General features: G+C 41.1%; 2 protein-coding genes across 23 annotated transcripts in view; both read right to left on the reverse strand.

Moving 5' to 3' along the window:
* The window catches only part of LOC137866372 (regulating synaptic membrane exocytosis protein 1-like), an 80423-nt gene extending 73490 nt beyond the window's left edge, over nt 1-6933 (reverse strand). For 21 of the 22 annotated variants that reach the window (XM_068702208.1, XM_068702209.1, XM_068702225.1 and 18 more), the window contains exon 1: nt 6227-6933. In XM_068702208.1, the coding sequence (XP_068558309.1) occupies nt 6227-6393 (167 nt within the window). In that variant the 5' untranslated portion in view covers nt 6394-6933. The remainder of the gene's footprint in view (nt 1-6226) is intronic. The other variant, XM_068702229.1, reaches the window with a different exon arrangement.
* Nucleotides 6934-11947: 5014 nt separating this feature from the next.
* krt97 (keratin 97) lies at nt 11948-15898 on the reverse strand. Its single transcript, XM_068702267.1, has 8 exons — nt 15449-15898; nt 15061-15143; nt 14616-14772; nt 13844-14008; nt 13608-13733; nt 13077-13291; nt 12387-12412; nt 11948-12296 (listed from the first exon to the last, which is right to left on the reverse strand). Exons 1-8 carry the CDS (start codon nt 15839-15841, stop codon nt 12190-12192), a joined length of 1272 nt encoding a protein of 423 aa, XP_068558368.1. The 5' UTR covers nt 15842-15898; the 3' UTR covers nt 11948-12189.
* Nucleotides 15899-18796: the final 2898 nt, after the last annotated feature.

The raw sequence follows: 18796 nt of genomic DNA on the forward strand, positions 1-18796 counted from the left end.
CCGACCGACTGTTAGCACTGCTAGATGCAAGCCACTGGCTCAGCCGTCGCCATTGAAGGCGTGGAGACACTAGATATGCACTAAATTAGCACTTTTATGACAAATTCTGACTTTTTCACGGTAACCCTTTCAGAAGAAACCAGGATCATGAATGTAATTTGGGCTGGTGCACAAAAGGGGGTGCACGTTTTTTAAAGTGTTCTAATACAAATTGCATACTTTTACTTCAATCAGTGCTTAGATTTCTGGCTACTTCACTCATGTTCTGGCCCATATTTAGTGCAAGAGTGTACACAAGCATGCGTGCATGCACTTTCACACACACTGGTGAGCATGCATACTAAAGTATACCCAAATGTGTACTAGTGAGCGTGTTCTTTTGTTGTTTTTTGCAGTTACATTTGAGAATGAAAAACTGAGAAGCAAACACAAGATTGAAGCTTTTTCAGACAGGCAGCCGAGATAGATGACAGATGTGTAGACAAACTCAGAAGAGTGCTCACACACACACACACACACACACACACTTACACACATACTGGTGTCGTACAAACACAAATCATGTACATGCAGTCAACGTTACCCCCCCCCACACACACACCCACACTGGCTTCCATTCCTCCAGGTGTTGCAGACACACCTGACTGCTTTTGAGTTCTTTTAATTAAAAGCAAAGTGTGAAGATCTGAGCGAGCACACTCTGAATACCCACACACACACACACACACACACACACACACACACACATATGGAGCACACAGATTCGCACAATCTCCAGCTGTCTAGAAAAACAGTGGAGGGTGGCAGCAAAGCAACAGGACAAACTGTACAAACTGCACTTTGTAAGAGCGTACTTTCCTTCTGCAAGCTTTCATCCACAGACCGACAAAACAGCAACACCATCTGGGTTTGTGGTGCATTTTGTGTGCTGCCTCTGCAAGTCTTCTGCAAGTACTGCAGTACACATGCTCTCAGACGACCTGTATAGATACTGTGTGTGTATGTAAGTGTGGGAATGTATGTGTGTGTAACAAAGAGTGCTTGTATAAGTACATGTGTTCACCTATCTGTGTATAATAATTAACATGCTTTCTAATTTACATTTTGATCAAATTCTTACACGCATGCACACACACACACACACACACACACACACACACACACACACACACAATCATAGATCTGCATTGCACGCTGTAATTAGTGGAATTCAACAGTGGGTGAAAACTGAAAGAGATTAACAAGAAAAAATGAGGTTCGGAACATCAACTGCAGCCAGTGAACTGAATATTTAAATATTTCAGGAACTACTTCCAAGTGTGCGCTATTTTCAGACCTGATCCATAATTCAACATTAACATTTTTCTCACAGAAAGTGAGTGACCGCTATCCATGCAAGAAAATGGATATCAATTTTATACAGAATAGAAAGATGCAGGCAACTATACAAAAATGAGTGATATTTGATAAAATAATAGATAGACAGTTCGACTGCTGCCATGGTACTATTTTGTCTGAGAAACTCTCTCTTCCCGGCGCAAACAATTCAACCTTGCTATGAATTAAAATGCATGTTAATATAGAAACGCAACATTTTATGAGTTGGTAAATGCAATTTTTTAATCTGCGAGGGTTAAACAACAGAGAAGTTTATAAGTAACGACAAAATAAAACCGCTTAAAAACAACCTAAACTCAGCTTAGCCAATTTATATTAGTGCACACCATGATGAAGACAAAATCACATGCTATCCCCGCTAATATTTTAAAGGTTAAAGGCAGGGGTTAACAGGCAGTTCATGTGATTAAAGAGTACATTAACACTCAATCAAATTAGAACGCCACTTGAAAACAGACCTCAACCATGGCCAAATGCCCCATCTTGCAATGTTAACGAAAGTGCAAAATAATTTCATGAAAATCAAGCCAGTAGTTTTCTGTAATCCTGCTGACAAACAGACAAACAAACCAAACTGAAAACATAACCTTCTTGAAAGCGATAAACAAAAAGAGATTTTGTTGCACTGCTTTCTAAGGCTTAAAACTTGTAAACTTGGAACTTCTGCTTACGAGGTGATGCATGTGTTATTGAAAACATAATCACGTATTAAATACTTTGTAAATGACACCAAATAAATTAATTTATTCGGCATTAAAAGGCACTCCTTTGTAAAACAAAAGCACTAGCCTTTCATGTAGATTCAATGTAGGCTACAATTATCGGAACAGCACAAACATTCAGGTTCTTCATGTGGCTCAAAGGTGTACGGCAGATATAGATATTAAATTAAAAACAATTGAATAAATTCTGCAAATGTATTTGGCAACCCAAATAAGACAATATTTGGTAATGACTATGTTACAGGACGCTAATACGCTCCATAGAGCTGAGAGGAACAGCAGAGTCAAGTGATGATTCACAGGGTTCCCCACTATGAGCAATCTGTTTTATTTATTGTTGATATAAAGGTATTAATCGGTGCAGTTTTAAGGTTTAACTATCTTTTTAAGTCCCACATCAAAACAGAAGTCAATCTGTTTCTCCATAAATTAAAGCCTACTCTTGACCTTGGCTAGCAGTTGACCTGTCAGTGGACAGTAGCAGCCATATCAGACAGCAGGCAAGGAGGGGGGCTACGCTGCCCTCTATATGCACCCTGAAGCCTGCAGCCTCGGGGACTCCTGGTAAAGAGATTAACAGTGTGTATGTGTGTGTGACCCCTGACAGAGGCTCCTCCCACTATTTCTGTCTCCCCCTTTTCTCTCTCTTTCCACCACTCTAATCCTTAAAACCTCTAAATCCTCCCTGCTCTGCCTCCTTCTGTGCCCGAGGTCCTGATTTCTTCTTCTGTCCATCTGGTGTGAAGGAACAAACTCCAGCCAATCGACTCCTTGTTTCTGATCAGAAAAGTGTTTGAAAAATGTTAATAAAAAATAATCCAAAAGCCAGATGTCAGCTCCAATAAATTCACGGAGTACTACTACTACGGATAGTGTTTACTTGTGCTTTAGCACTGCCTTAACATCAACACAAGAGGCTGCCTCCATTAACCACACCCGGCACTCCAACCTTAATGCCCTGTGTTGCGCGTCCACTCCCGGTTGAAATGTCTACAACCTCGCTGCTGAGCGCATCAATATTTTACACATAATTTCTATATTTACATTTTGGAAACCTCAAAAGCTCCCATGGGTAGATAGGAACTTGGAGCATTGGGTTGCAGAGAAAATATTTCCTGTTGTGCAATGAGGAGGATTTTTAACATCACAGCATCAAAGAGGTTGGTCACTGCTGCGTTCAGCATTTCGTTCACTCCCCACAGCATGACAGCTCCCCTCCACTAACATCCTCTGGATTAGAAAGTCAATGGGAGGTTTAGCAAGTCAATGGAGGGAGTCTCGGAAGTCTATAGTGTATTAGACATGGACAAAGTGTTCGTTAGTGCCGTGAATCAGTGAAGGAGACCCCAGGTGCATGCCTTCTCAGCCAATGATTAGCCCAGAACCAGGTGTTCTGGCTCAGTAACAGATCAGGACACTTCAGAGTCTCTCATGACAGATAAAGTCCTGTATCACTATAAACTTATCACTGCCAGCTGCTCAGGTCTCAGGCAACGCTGCCACCAGTGCTGACCAGGTGAATAGTATTGACGTAAGTTATAGAATGATCTTTTGGACGTGAGTTTCCACTGCTGGGGGGAACAAAAGCGGAACAAAACTACTTTGTTATGTTTCGTAAAACATCATGGTTTTGCTGAAATAAATAAGTCAATATTGAAAGTGTGGTTTCACAAGGACAGGAACAGCGGCCTGCTGGGTGAAAACATTCGGAAAGTAATTGAGACCAGGCTACAGTTTAAGAGTTGATATTGCCTTAAGTCAACCACCTTTATAAATGTTTTGATCTAATCCATGCTTGTTGCCATTTTTCTGTTGCTGTTTTTCAGGAATGTAGCTGGTTAGTTAGTTATGCAGGAAGTTCTTAATCCCTCCCGCAATATTGATTGTTTCTCCAACGCAATAATAGCCAACATTAAGGACCAGACATATTTGAATTATTGGCCAACTCCTGTGACTAATGATACAAAAGTCTGGAAACCAAACGTATCTTTGTCAACTAAGATCATTTGTGTGACAGCAAAACCAAATAAAGATCGTGGAAACTATGTGCTAACTATATCAATGGATTTGTGACCAAATAAAGTCTTTTAGAGTGCATGGTTGTACTTATGATGCTCTCCATGTATAATTCAAGGACTTTCCTGCCTATCAATGCCAGCATCTTTTTGTTCAGGAGACCAAAACTCTCCAGTAATCTGGTTTGTTGGATTACCCAGAAAAGGTTAACTTCCTCCCACTGACGGTGACCTGGGAAACACAAAGATACTTCTTCCAGAGATTTCAACATTTGGGTTCTTGGTATTCCTAATTGTGTGTGAAGATCCTAAGTCCCTGACTTTGGATTTCTTCTAGGTCTGTTTTTGAGTGGACTGCCTTGCAGAGGTGTGCCAACATGTGTGACACAGGTACTGTATTAGCAAATACATCACCATTTTCAGGGACGTATTGAAATAAAAAAAAGTTGACATGATCACATGAAGGTGTCCGAAATTAAACAAAATGGCTAAACTGTCTGTATCGTCTTCACATCCCTCTTCTTCTGCTTCAGAGGACTGCTTCACTGCTGCTAACTTAACCGTATTTAACCGTAGTTTCTCTAATACACAATCTCTCCTTTGTCCATTGTTTTCTGATCCCATCGATGGTTAGCCAGATGATGAAGCCATTATTGACTGAACCTGAGCCTGTGCCTCATGGAACATTAAAAACATCACTTCCTCTCCCGATGCAGCTCTCACCCCGATTCCCTTTACGCTGCAGTCAGGAAATGAAAACAGCCATTAGAATCAAAGCAGGCCAGAATGCTCTGGGATGCTGCTGCACGCCTGCTATGGCAACATCCTTCATTATGAAGCCAGAAATTGGGCCCTCACGTGTTTCAGTTCAGCTGTGGATGCAGCTCTGGTGGATGCAGCGCTGGTGGATCACACTGCTGTTGCTTGTGGTGGAAACCCCTGAGGCATCAAACTGCAATGCAACCAGCCCTTTGTATAAGGCTGCTGTAGCACACCCAGCCACCGTGACATAAGACTGTCTCTAAGAACAGACAGTGAGTTTAAAGTGAACTATGGTTGTCTCCTGTCATTTCCCCATAATGCTCCTTTAGTAGCTTACAGTTTATCTACAGCCCAGAGCATCCTTCTGGTTATTATTATTCCTACATAGCTCGGATTCTTGGGATTTGGCGATGGGTCGCCATTTGATCAACATACATGAGGTTTTCAAAAGTGCTACAATATATCCGGGCTCTTTTCTCGTCTGTATCGTGTCCGGTTCAGGGCTGCTAAAATTCCCAACCACACCCCATCTTCCTCTCTCCACCGGAGGGGAGCACAAATGATCGTCCACCGCTTCTCCGTCCTCCGTCTGTCAGGCTTATGAAACGGATCGTGTCGCTGCAGGCCTATGAGCTATAATGTCATTGTTGTTCCCATTATTGTCAAAGCGATCTCTCTCACACACATAAAGAGTGGGTGGGGGGGGCGCACACACATTCACTCCGCGGTTGCAAAAAAATCTACAGTGATAAAGTCACTCCAGCCTGCGTGCGTGCGTGCGTAAAAGGAGAATCAGAGCGGTGTGAACTGAGGGATGGGGTGCAGTCCCCATTGATGAAAAAGAGTAGGTGAGGGATGAATAAAGCTATGATTCATCACCCACCCCCCCTTCTCCACCAGCACTGTCACGCCCCATCCTCGCGGCCCTATCTACACCTGTAACGCGTTTGACCCTGTTTCGGGTCATCTCCATTGACTGTGGCTGATTATTGTTTTAATTTATCGATTGATTACAACAGCATCGAGCCTCTGAAGGCTACTTGCTGTCTCCTTGATGATGCTGACTTCTTTTAGAGACACTCTGTGTGCCTTTGGGTACATTTATATAGAAACACACCACCGCCTCTTCGAGACGGAGATGCAAGTGCATCGGATAGCCACACTGGTTACTGGACGTGATGGGTGGGTGGGTGGTGTTAACCACAGCGATGGCAACACCGGGTATTAATGGGTAGCTCGGTGTACAAGGGGCGTCTTTCGAACGGGGATTGCTATGCGTTACATGACATATAACTTCCACAGAAAAGAAGAAACAAATGTTGCCCTTACTTTAGCATGGCTTGTTCTTTATCCTCTTCCTCTTTTTGCCGAGCCATCACTGCCATGATGATTTTCCTCTCCTCCTCGGTGAGATGGCTAAGGTCCGGCAGATCCGGCATGGATGGCGGCACGGTGGGTGGGCGAGGGCCACCCTGGGGCCCCACCGAGGCGGACATCTTTTCCACCACCACCCCACCTCCTCCTCCTCGGCGAGTCGTTTCGGCTGACAGGTTTCCCGGAGCGTTTCCGAGCCACACCTCACGACTTGGTACGCGGGCAGAGAGTCAGCGGCAGCCGCAGCTCTGGCGAATACTGCAAGCCGCTCATGGTAGCAGGCACCCTCGGTTGTGCTTTTGTTTGTTCTCTCTGGGTGTTTCTCCCACCACTCTCTCGTCGTCGCCCCCCCCCCACCCCCGCCTGCCCGCGTCTGCCCTCCACCGCCCGGATTCACGGGGAGCCCATCTCCGTTTTTTTCACGCCGGGAGTTGACTCGAGTTGATGGGGGGCCCTGGACCACCGGCTGGTCTGTGTTGCCGTCGTCGGACTCGAGCTGGATGTTAGGGCGGTATAGGCGGAGTCCGTGTACTGCTTCTCTCTCTCTCTCTCTCTCTCTCTCTCTCTCTCTCTCTCTCTCTCTCTCTCTCTCTCTCTCTCCCTCTCTCTCTCTCTCTCTCAGTCAATGGGAATGCAGCCCTTCTTCCTCTCCCGTTTGCGGAGGCGCGCTTACTCATGTGAGAATGGGGTCCTCACCATCATCCCTTGCAAGAGCACAGGCTTTACTGTGGCTACACACACACACACACACACACACACACACACACACACACACACACTAATGTTTTATTCACTACACACACAAACACACACACACACACACACACACACACACACTTGGCACACAAAGTTCAGAAGTGCACACAAGAGGAGGCGTTTAACAGCCATAACCGACCTTAATTGCCAATTCTCGCGATATAATGCTGTCGATTCAAATAAATCGCATATACAGCTTGTTTTTAAACCACCTGAAGCCCACCCTCGATTTTAAACGTGTTAACGTGGTCTGTCCTCATAGATTTCAGCACCATGGACAGCAGCTTGTCTGAACAGTACACATACAGACACACATCTTATGTTCTACTTATATGGTTTTCTGAGCTATTCGAACATCTATGGTTGCTCAATCTTTTCAAAACGTCCAACCAAAACCGTTTGGCAGAATCTGTTACAACTACAGCAGTATTCTAGCTCGAGTCATGATCCTCTTATTATATTATTGAAAATGTTGCTTTTTTGTCTATGTATTTTGCACTTGCCGCTTCAATACACTTTTGCTATACCTTCGTCTTGTCTCTTGTATTATATGTTTTATGTATATTACTATGTATCTAATGTGTAGCCTAAGTTTATGTGAGTGTGTGTGTGTGTGTGTGTGTGTGTGTGTGTGTGTGTGTGTGTGTGTGTGTGTGTGTGTTTGCGTGTTTCACCTGGCTGCAATACAGACTTCCTCTTGACTAAAGCGTAAACGTTTGTCTTAAAATAATCTTATGTTATGTTGTGCTATTTTACATTATTTAAAATGTATGTATTTATCAATACAGAAACAATACACATTGATCAATAGCAATGTGTATTGTTATCCAAAAGGCTAATTGTCTTCTGTTGTCCTATTATTTATTGGTATGTATTCTTGTATTTGTCTTATTTATGCTGTTATTAAAAGTTACCTCATTACTTTTTAATTACAATTCCACAAGGCATATATTCCTATTTGCGACATTGGATAAGCCAAACAAAATGTAAGTATGGGGTATGAGATAATATCTCCTTTTTCAGGGAATCTTTCGAGAAGTGTTTATACTGTTGTCAGCTGATCTCCGAAAGGTTGAAGCTCCCTGCTCGATCAAACGGCTCCTGTCCAATAACCGATTCAGTCAGAGTTACTATAGGCCAGACAACCTCTCGGCTCGTTGTGCATTCACATCCAGACTCGCTATACCAATGGCAGAGCTGGCACCGGTTTCTCCCCGATGACGTAATGCTGGGTGAGTGGCAGAGTCCATCCAGCAGATGGCATCAACCCCGGCTGCTGCCACCCAGCCTCCGTCACGTGACGTCACCGAGGCGGTGACTGTACAGCGGTGACGTCAACTTCCCGTGGTGCAGAATTATGTCATCATTTCGTGTCGTGACTAGGGACCACCAGCCCCGAGTGACACAGTCGTGCCACAGCAGAGCAGATCCTTGCTGCAGACATCAGACTATAAATAAACCCAGAGTGGAGCCTGTAGGAGCACTGAAAGTCCCTGCTTTAATGGCTCTTTTCTTTGGATTTAGGATATGCTCAGCTTGAATGATACTATTAAGAAACAGCTAACATGCATGCAAGGTTATGAAATACTAATGCCATAGGTAAATGCATGAGATGTGTCTCATTTGAATGCACCTGAAGAGGTCTACATGCAACTACACCAAATGTTTAAAAACTTTCCCCACATGTGTCTCCTCAGGGACAAACAGGGAAGGACAAATGTCCTGTATGGACTTGAGTCAGACAAGCCCATGATAGCCATTTTCATGAGGCAAATAATTCATCGAAACACCTTGAAAGGCTGCAAATAAGTAGTGACCATAGTACTCCCCGTGAGTGAAAAAGAAAAGAAAGACAGATTTTTCTATCAGCACAAATTCCCCACATTCAACCTTTTTTTCAGTGTGCTGTCTCATTCTCTCAGGGGATTCTGAGAAAATACAAATTTATTTTACACCGTGCAAAACAAGAATGTAGAAAATAAAAGAGAAGTAAGGATTGTTAGTGTTGGTGAGAGATCTGCTGGATGTCACAAAGCCTTCTATCAGAATCTACATTTATTATGATCACCCCAATTTGGGAAGCATTTTTGATTAAAACTTTTGATCGAGGAGTATTGAGCAAAGGGAAATGGATCAAATTGCAGGTTAACAACATTCTTCCTCTTATGAGGTTATGTGGATTTAATACATTTGAATGTTTTGAAGAAGTACAAAAAAATGTATTCTGAGCATTTATATCAATTTGGAAAAATGCAAGTCAAAGTAATGTTTAAATGATTGAGACTTTCTCAAATGTGCTGTTAGTGATAACTTTCAACACAACATTTGCCACTTTAAGGTATGGTTGTCTTGGATTTGTCACTTAGTTAAGCTAATGTGAAATGGTTCTCTGCTGTCAGTGACTATTGGAACGAATTTCTGCTATAATATTCAGTAATGACAGAAAATATTTTCATTGGTTACGTTGCATTCTGACCAGGAAGTACTACTACTGCATAAAGAAGACATTCCCACAGAAAAAGGTGCACGTCTCCATATCCAAAACTTTAATAAAGTGAATATACTGACACCTAGAGGACAGTTTAAAACACTGCATGTACAGGGAGCTCACACAAACCTCCCCCTTGCTACAATATGTTTATGGTCAGTGAAATCGAGACTGTGTAACGTTGACGTTTATTGAACAGTAGCCATTATGGTCTCAAGTGAAAATTACGAAATCATGCTAAATGCTTAAAACAGGAGAGGTCATAAAGTCTGCACACTGGTTCAGTGATGTCTGTTACCATGGATGGATTACTGAACGGGGAAACTAGGCTCTGGCCCAGGGGCCTTAACCTACAAAATGACACTTCGAGAGTCATGGACCAACCAGGTAAATACTCAAAGTTGCCACACATGAAACATGGAACGACTACAAAGAGCAGTGAAGCTTGAAGTAAGAGTGCTGAGGAGGCTGCAGTACCCCCTACTGACAGAAGGCTGTATCTGCAAGGTAAAAAGATTACTAAACAAATCTAAATCTGAAATATACCTTTTATCTCATTCCTTCCTTTCTGTCACTTTAATCTTGAATCTATAATAGACTCTAAACTATGTACTATTTATTCTCAATTATATACTTGCAGCTTATTTAATCTATAGAGTAGTGTCACCTTTCATTACCAAAGTGACAAGTATCAACATAGCGAAGGGAAAAGTAAGAGGATCATAGAGACGCACTGCTGCCTGTAGTTTTTCTATAATATTCCTATGAATATGCTTCTATTGAGCCATCCCTCCTGTTAAGAATTGACAAATCATAGACTGATACTATTTATATAATGTTTGCGGTAAACAACTTTAAAAAACACCCACAACTTTAACCAACTTCCAACGTCCCTGACAAAGAGACACAAAAAGACTACAAAGAGACCAAAACAACTACAAAGATGCGCAAACCAGCTGCAAAGAAACAAAAAACAATCAGAAAGAGACTCACAACAACTTTGAAAGGGGGCAAAACAACCTCAACGACACACATAACTACAAAAAGACACAAGGCCACTACGGAGACTCAAAATCACCAAGACACACAAAACAACTACAAAGAGACAAAAAGTAACCACAGAGAGATGCGCAATGAGCACAAAGAGACAAAAAATGCTAAAAAGAGACACAAAACAACAACAAAAAGAGGCTTGTCTTGCCCTAGGGCCTATGTAGAAGAGTTGGTGGGGCCTTTAGCATGCATCTAGCATCTAGCTTAAGTTTGCTAACATTAGCTAACATTTAGCAACCAAAAGATTTTGGTCATACCAGACCAAGTAATGGACTGTGAGGAAATTATTTAGGCTGGAAGGGTGCTGAAATGTATGTTTGACATCTACACAAAAGAGGTTTTCCCCAGGTTTATTGATATTTAGTTTGGACCCTCCCTTTGAGATATAAACACATTGCAACAACCCCTTAGCCAGCTTCCTTAGACCAGTACACACAAAAGGCATGTTTTTCCACACCATTGTTTTGATGAAATGCTTTTTTACAGTAGGTCTCACAAGAAATGGGTGAAATAAAATATAAATTATGGGGGATGAAAAAATTAAAGACCCTTACTTCTTTTTAGCAGAACAATGGTTTAACAAACCGCCCTGAGGTATTAAAAAAGTGACAGTAGAGATCCTAAATTATACTGATCCAATTATAATACATATTTCTTTGAGTAAATTGAGCCATTGCAGCAAAGCCAATGATTCATTGAAGAGTGTTGAAGAAATAATTAGACAAACAGATCTTAATGGTTAAAGTAACTCTCACTTTGGGCTTTAAGTTTTAAGAATTATTTACACAGAGCATGAAGGTAAGCAAATACTCTTCAAGTGTATATTCATATTAGCCTTTTGCTGTCTTCTATAAAACAGAAAAAACAAGCGCAGTTGTACTCAGATGCCCCTTCTATGTAGCCTGCGTTATTATAGCTCTCATATTTTTGTACAAAGGGAGATGAAACAAGTGGAAGGCAGAAGTTTACACTCTGTAGAAAAAAAATGATATACAAGTTGTATGGTAAGTGTGGTCCCAATTTATAGAAACACTTCACATCACTTGAGACTGGTTATCATCTTGAAAAATGGTCTAATTTATGTATGATAATTGTACTTGGATAACATTTAATTTGATAACAATATTACCCATAACATAAAATGTCATAACATGTATCCATTCAATCCAATGGCCAGAGAAGCAATGGTTTCCATTTTGCAGAAGTGCATTTCCTTTCAGGGGCTCACAGTGTCACCTAATGTGTACATTTGGTATTTCAGGAAGTAGGTTAGATGACAGTTAGTAAAGTTGTTGTCAGTGGGCTTTTAATAAATGTGGTGAAATAATACTAAGAAAGCACAGTTAATAATCAGGTTCTTCCCAACACATATATAATCTTCTTATACATTTTAAAACATTTTATTGGTTTTGCCATCTTTTTTATGATAATACATCAGAATAAATATTTCTGACAATAAATCAAAATCTCAACTCTGCACAAATATTTGGAAAGAGAAAAATATGTTATATATAACATTTTCCTAGTTCATTTCAGTAGACGTGGGTGGAACATCAGAAACAGGAAAACAGCTTTTATTCTAATTTATCATTTGACCCGGATCTTTTGGCATCCAGTCTGTCTACTTCTTGATCACCTCTGTGTTTACATCTTCCGTGCGGGACACCACTCTTCCATCAACAATCTCCTCAGTCACAACCTTCGTTCTCTGGGTTATGACTGGTTTATCTGCAGAGCAAATCAAAACAAAGTTAAATCTGTAGCATTTTACTTTTTACAAACAAAGACCTAAAAAATAAAGTGTTGATGTAAACTTACGTTTGACTTCCACTACTACAGATCTCCTAGAAGACATGAAATAATTTACAATTAATACAATGGGATAATATGACATAATATAGCTAACATAACTTTAATATGCTTCTGTCTTCACTCTCTGAGGTAAGATCTGTGGTTTCCCCGGAGGTTAGAGCAACTAAAAGGGCTAAAGGGGATATGCCACCATCGACGGGCGCCCAAATGAAACACACTGTTACCTTGAATAAAATAACACATTTCTAATGTAAGTACACAACTCAACCAAATATATAACATAGGTCTAGTCGTTTTTTAAACATATTAATACAGAAATGTTATACACTTAAAACATTAAATCTTGTTTTTTTATAGTAAGGTAATTAGCGAGCTTTAAATGTGTTGCTAGGTGAATATTGTCACCTTTGTACAGAGCCAGGCTAGCCAGTCTCAATGCTAAGCTAAGCTAATTGGCTCCTGGTTGTAGCTTCACATTTACCATACAAACACAAAAGAGTTGTATCAATCTTACAGTCAATGCGAAAGCGAATAAAAGTATGTAACATTTCATTCTATATGATAACTACAGATCCATGTAAGTTACTTTTCCGCCACATTTTACCTGCCTGTTCTATTCAAGTCCAGCTACAGAGAAATCATACTTCAAGTTGATTGACTTTTTGTGACAAACATCTCAATAAAGAATTCCCTTACTCCTCTCCATCCAGCAGTCTTCTGTACTCGGCAATCTCCATCTCCAGCCTGGTCTTGATATCAAACAGCACCTGGTAGTCAGTGGCCTGCCTTTCGATGTCGATCCTCATATTTTTCAGCTCTTCCTCTAGGATGTTGACCCTGGTCTGCAGCTGGCCCAGCTCCAGACTATAGCGGGACTCCGTCTCTGCCAGCTGGCCCTCCAAGGCAGATTTCTGCACGGGGGAAAAAAGATAGGAGGAGATATGAGAGTTTATTGAGCCCTAATTACTTGTTTTTTTTTTAACTCTTTCCACTTTCTCAGATGTAAAAAAAAAAAAAAGCAGAGTGAGAAAGCCGTTTTAAATGGTGAGTGACAAGTTTACACACTTACTGATTATGTATAGTGTGTTGTGTCAAACATGTTGTATGATATGTTACTATGATATGTTGTGCAGATCAGAGATGAAAGACATGAGCAATGCAACAGGTTAGAAAGATGTATGTTGTGTTGCGGTGAAAAATTATGTGTGCACGTGAGATCTGAATTACCAGGCTGAGCTGTGACTGCAGCTCAATCTGCAGGGCCTGCAGGGTCCTTTTGAGCTCGTTGATCTCACTTCGGGAGGTCTGGAGGGTCTCTGTGCTGGATGCCACCTGCTTGTTCACTTCGTCAAACTGGAAGACGTGAAATTGGACATGAAAATGGTCAAAAACACTATTCACGCTACTATATATTTGTGCACGAGATGAGATGATATGAACATGATTTGTCTCGTTCCCCTCACCTTGACCTTGTACCACTCCTCCATATCGCGGCGGTTCTTTTCAGTGATGCCCTCATACTGAGCTCTGATCTGTTCCATGGTGGTGGCCATGTCCACCTGAGGCTTGGCGTCCACCGCCACGTTGACAGAGCTGGAATTAACTTGGCCACGCATGGCTGCCAACTCCTACAGGCAGCACAACAGAGTCAAAGGTCAAAGATAAAACCCACATGAAGCGTTAGCAAACTTAAAATGGATAAATATTTTGTAATTGACATTCCTAAGTCAATTCACTGACTTTGTTTCTCATTTTTACTTGCACTGCTCTTTCACTATATTTTAGAATTTACCATTCTGAACTTGTTCACTTTAATTAACGTACTGATACAAAATGTCTCTATATGAACCCTTTTTTGATGTTTTTATGTATCTCTCACCTTGATGATCATTTAATAGAGCTTTTTTGGCATCTATAAATCAGACTAACATCTGAATACACAACCTGAAGGCACAGCAGCCAATCCAAACAAATTTTACATTACCAGTTGTTTGTACAAGTGAAAGATAATATTGGGAGGCGTTTGGCAAATAGTTGACTAAATGTGAAAAAATATTTTTTTCACATGGAACTGTACCTGTAAGACTTTCCAAAAATCTTGAGAGATCAGTCATATTTCCTTCTGATATATAATCTACTCTGAAGAAGATTCATGTTTTGTTATCTATTACAGATGATTAGTCACGTGAGCTCACTGAGATGGTGCAATGCTATTCCTAACAGTACTAGTCTCACCTCTTCATGGTTCTTCTTCAGGTAGACTAGCTCCTCCTTCAAGCCCTCCACCTGCATCTCCAGGTCAGACCGGGCCATGGTCAGTTCATCCAGAACCTTGCGCAGACCGGCGATGTCCACCTCCACTGACATGCGCAGTGCCATCTCATTCTCAAACCTGTCAAGGAAAAGGCACAGAGATTCGTGTTGGTGCACCCGCTCAATTAGTGTTACGAACAACAACAAAAAAGACAAGGTGGAGCTCCACCAAAACCAGTTACACCGGTTTAATCCCTCTGATCACCGTTAAACCCCTGTGACAAAACGTCAACAAAGCCTGGAACTACTGAACAAATGCAATGTCAAGTTAAAATGCTGCAGGCTATTACAACTGTAAAGTCGGAGATGTCTGCCATTATAAACCATAATAATGCTAATTAGGTGCCGATTACTTCTTTACACTCACTTGATTCTGAAATCCTCTGCTGCCAGTCTGGCATTGTCGATCTGCAGCATCAGCCTGGCATTGTCCTGTGTGGCAACACCGATCTGAAAAACAAATAGAAGAGAAGCATTGGCAGTGGTTTCTTAACCACATGTAAAACAACCAAAAGGGCGTGTTAGGGATTAATTATCTAGAATGTCAGCTGTCGGGTTTCTTTTTTGATCAACAAAATGGTTTTCTGTACACCTGACTTGCATTAGCCTACACTGGAATTGCTTTGACTCTAGATGGCATCTTATAATGATCTATTTTACAACAATGGCTGGAGGTAGGTTTGGAAATGGGGAAAATCACTTTATTGTTTAACTGTTTTACAGCAGTAGGGAAAAGCTTACAGGGGAAAGTTTACCTTTCTCCGAAGGTCTTCGATGATTGCCTCATACTTGCTGTAGTCCCTGACGGAGGGGGTCTGCTTATTGGTCCACTCGCGGATTTGAAGCTCCAGCTTCGAATTGGCCGATTCCAGGGAGCGCACCTTTTCCAGGTAGGTGGCCAGGCGGTCGTTGAGATTCTGCATGGTCACTTTCTCGTTGCCCGAAACGGAGAAATTGCTCCCGCCGCCCCCGCCGCCTCCGAGCGCCTCTGCCAAGTCAAAACCAGAGCCAAGGCCGTTGGAGGCGTACGACACCCTGACGTTGCGGCCACCTGCACCGCCGTCGACGCTCGTACCCCGCCGGGAGCCTATCCTGGGCGCAGAGGACAGGGAATAGCCGGAATACCCAGAGCTGTACATGGTGGACATGGTGACTAATGTTCTGACTGAGGCTCAGTGTTCAGTTATCCCTGTCAAACCCAAAGAGTGGTGCGAAGGAGATGGAGCTGAGGCGGCCCGGATGATGCTTTTTATAGCCTCCTCCCCGGAGGTGGGAGCGGCCGAACAGGTAGGAGGAAAGATGCTGCTCGCTACCATCACAGGTGTGACCACACAGGGCGTGGTGGGTTGTCATTCAGGATGTATAACGGCTGTCAGGGCACATAGGTGTGTGAGGAATTGTCCATTAAACTGTCACCTTTAATAAATCTGATACACAATCTCAGGCTTGTATGGGCAGTCTGTGGCTATAATTTACCTCATCCTTTGATTTCATGACCTCACCATAGGGACATTTGTCTTACAAAAACTGACCCCAAACTTAACTTACTAATTGTACTTTTAGCATTTAATAGCCTACCACAAACCAACCATAGGCTAAAAAAGTAATTATGTTTGTGATGAATTTCAAGCATGCAGGTATCAGCCTGTTAGCAATAACACATTATTAATACAATTGTCAGCATTCATTTTTAAACTTTCAACAGTTTCCTCAAATATTTAGAACTAAGTTGGCCATAATCGGCAGTTTGTTTTTGTGGAACCAGAAGTGATTAAGCTAATAAACTGAAAACACCCTGTCAATCACAAGGTAGCCACACCCTAAAGCATAATGTGCTTTATCCTCTATTTTACTCCAAATGGCAACATAAATTACTAAATGACCATCATGCTGTATTGATGAAGACTTGAAACTAGCAATGAAGACTATAAACAATGTGTGAAGTAGTAGTTTGAAGTAGTTTCTCATAGACTTCCATACAACTGGACTTGCAACCAGAGAAGTCGCCCCCTGCTGGCCATTGGAAAGCATGCATGTTTAAGGCACTTAGGTTTAAGGCCCATCAGCTTATATACATGTATATATATGTATATATGTATATATATATATATACATATATATATATATAGTTCAGTATGATGATAGGCTGTTGGATTGTAATTTGAAGGGGGAGAAAACATACAAACCAGAACGCACGCACATATGTAGCATGTTAGAGTTATAAATAACTAAGTAACTTGACCATGTGAGAAACAATAGTTTAATTTAATGACATCACCAAAATATATATATATATATATATATATATATATATATATATATATATAGTTATTTATTTATTTTTTATTTTTTTTTTTAAAGCCAATAATGCCAAATTATTTGGGGGGGGCTGAAGAACATTTTAGGGGGGCTTCAGCTGCTGCTGCTGTTCCACTTTTGTGTGCTCAAACTAATTATGTTGAATGTCTTAAAGAGCAGCTACCCTTTCTCATACACTCTGGCCTTGTGTACTAGGGCCGCTCCCTCTTAGTCAACTAATCGGTCGTTATAATAAAACATCCATGTTTTCAGAATGTTTTGAGGCTTTGAAAACAAACTGTAATTTTTCAAGATGAAATGTCACCTAAGTGCTGCTGATATGTGAGAATTCTATTTACAGTATTTCTTATTTGTGCTTTAATTAAATAGTTTAACTGATGAGATTTTGTTCTCTCAGTTTGAAATGCACTTTCTAACTAAACTCAGAACTTGGATTTGACTAAAAACAAGAATCATCCCCTTTTACAGAAAGACAGAGGCACGCATTTCTCCATCAGATAATAATCGTTTCATGTCATGTTGTGGTTATTTGATATCCAGACAGGTCTGTGTCGGCCAGTCCGTCAGCATGTTTTAATTCAAATGACCTCAATTTGCAACCGGTGTATCGCAGAAGGTAGTCACACAAACACAACAGTGTCATCTGATCCCCCACTGGCAGATGCACAAGACTGGGATGTTGTATTGTGATAAGGGCTGGTGTTTATAACCAGTACCCTTAAAGTTATGCTGATACCAATAGAGTAATTCATTTGTACATTTTTTTTTATACTTTTCAAAACCCGGCATGTGAAGCGAAGCACTCAGTTGTGTTAAAACCACCTCCACATTTATTTTCATCAACCGCTACAGGTGTGTACTAAAGCCATACTTTCAAACGTTTTGGTGGCATTTCTGCACGCTGAAGTGCAAACTCCATCAAATACACTGCCCTCAACTTCACCACACCACAGACTGTATGGGTTGTAGCTGTTGCGGTAATGGGCCAATCACATGCTGAATTAAATCAAAGAACGTTTGCCGTGATTGGCTACGAGCAAAACCAAAAAAATAAAAATGTTCTTTATCTAAATATAAAAATGATCTAAAGCAGGTATTGTTTGACTGAAGAAGTTTTGAAACTACTTGGTACTGGATGATTGTGGTTGATACCTTAAAGGTATGGAGTACCGATAACCAGCCCCAATTGGGATCCAGGATGACTGGAGTTCACATTACAATCAAAACGTGGAGCAATCCGTTCTTTTCTGTCTGCTAAAAAGCTTTCTTTGCCTATCTACTGTGCAAAAAAATGTTTTGCCGTGCAGGTAAAAATTTATCTTGGCAGCAATAGTGGAATACGATTAGGTAACTGGGAAGACCATATAATTCTCTTTCCCATAACAGTTGCCAAGCAGCCTGGTTTTAAATTCTGACAATCACTCTGAAACTAAAAACACTCCAATAATATATTTTCATGTGTAATGTAAAAAGGGTCATTTCTAAAGACAAACCCACAGAGATAACCGCACAGCTATTTTGAACTGTTTCAGAAACTTTCAGCTCATTGTTTTGGTTTTGAAGCCTTTACTGTCATCAGTTTCATTTCGAGACACAGCAAGCAGATAATAAAAATAATACAAATTTAAATAAATAAATTTACTTTAGCAACTTTGTACTTTATAAGAAAAATATTTTCCACAAGGGTTTGTGGAGACCAAGTCAGAGATTAAAGTATCAGATTAAGAGCCTGCCGGCGTTGCTCTGTCAGTGATGAATTTTTTCGACAAAATCTATAATCTCAG

Source organism: Cebidichthys violaceus, unplaced genomic scaffold (genome assembly GCF_023349555.1).
Source record: "Cebidichthys violaceus isolate CVI_PGR_0920_01 unplaced genomic scaffold, fCebVio1.0.p SCAF_82, whole genome shotgun sequence".
In the NCBI taxonomy this organism is placed as follows: domain Eukaryota; kingdom Metazoa; phylum Chordata; class Actinopteri; order Perciformes; family Stichaeidae; genus Cebidichthys; species Cebidichthys violaceus.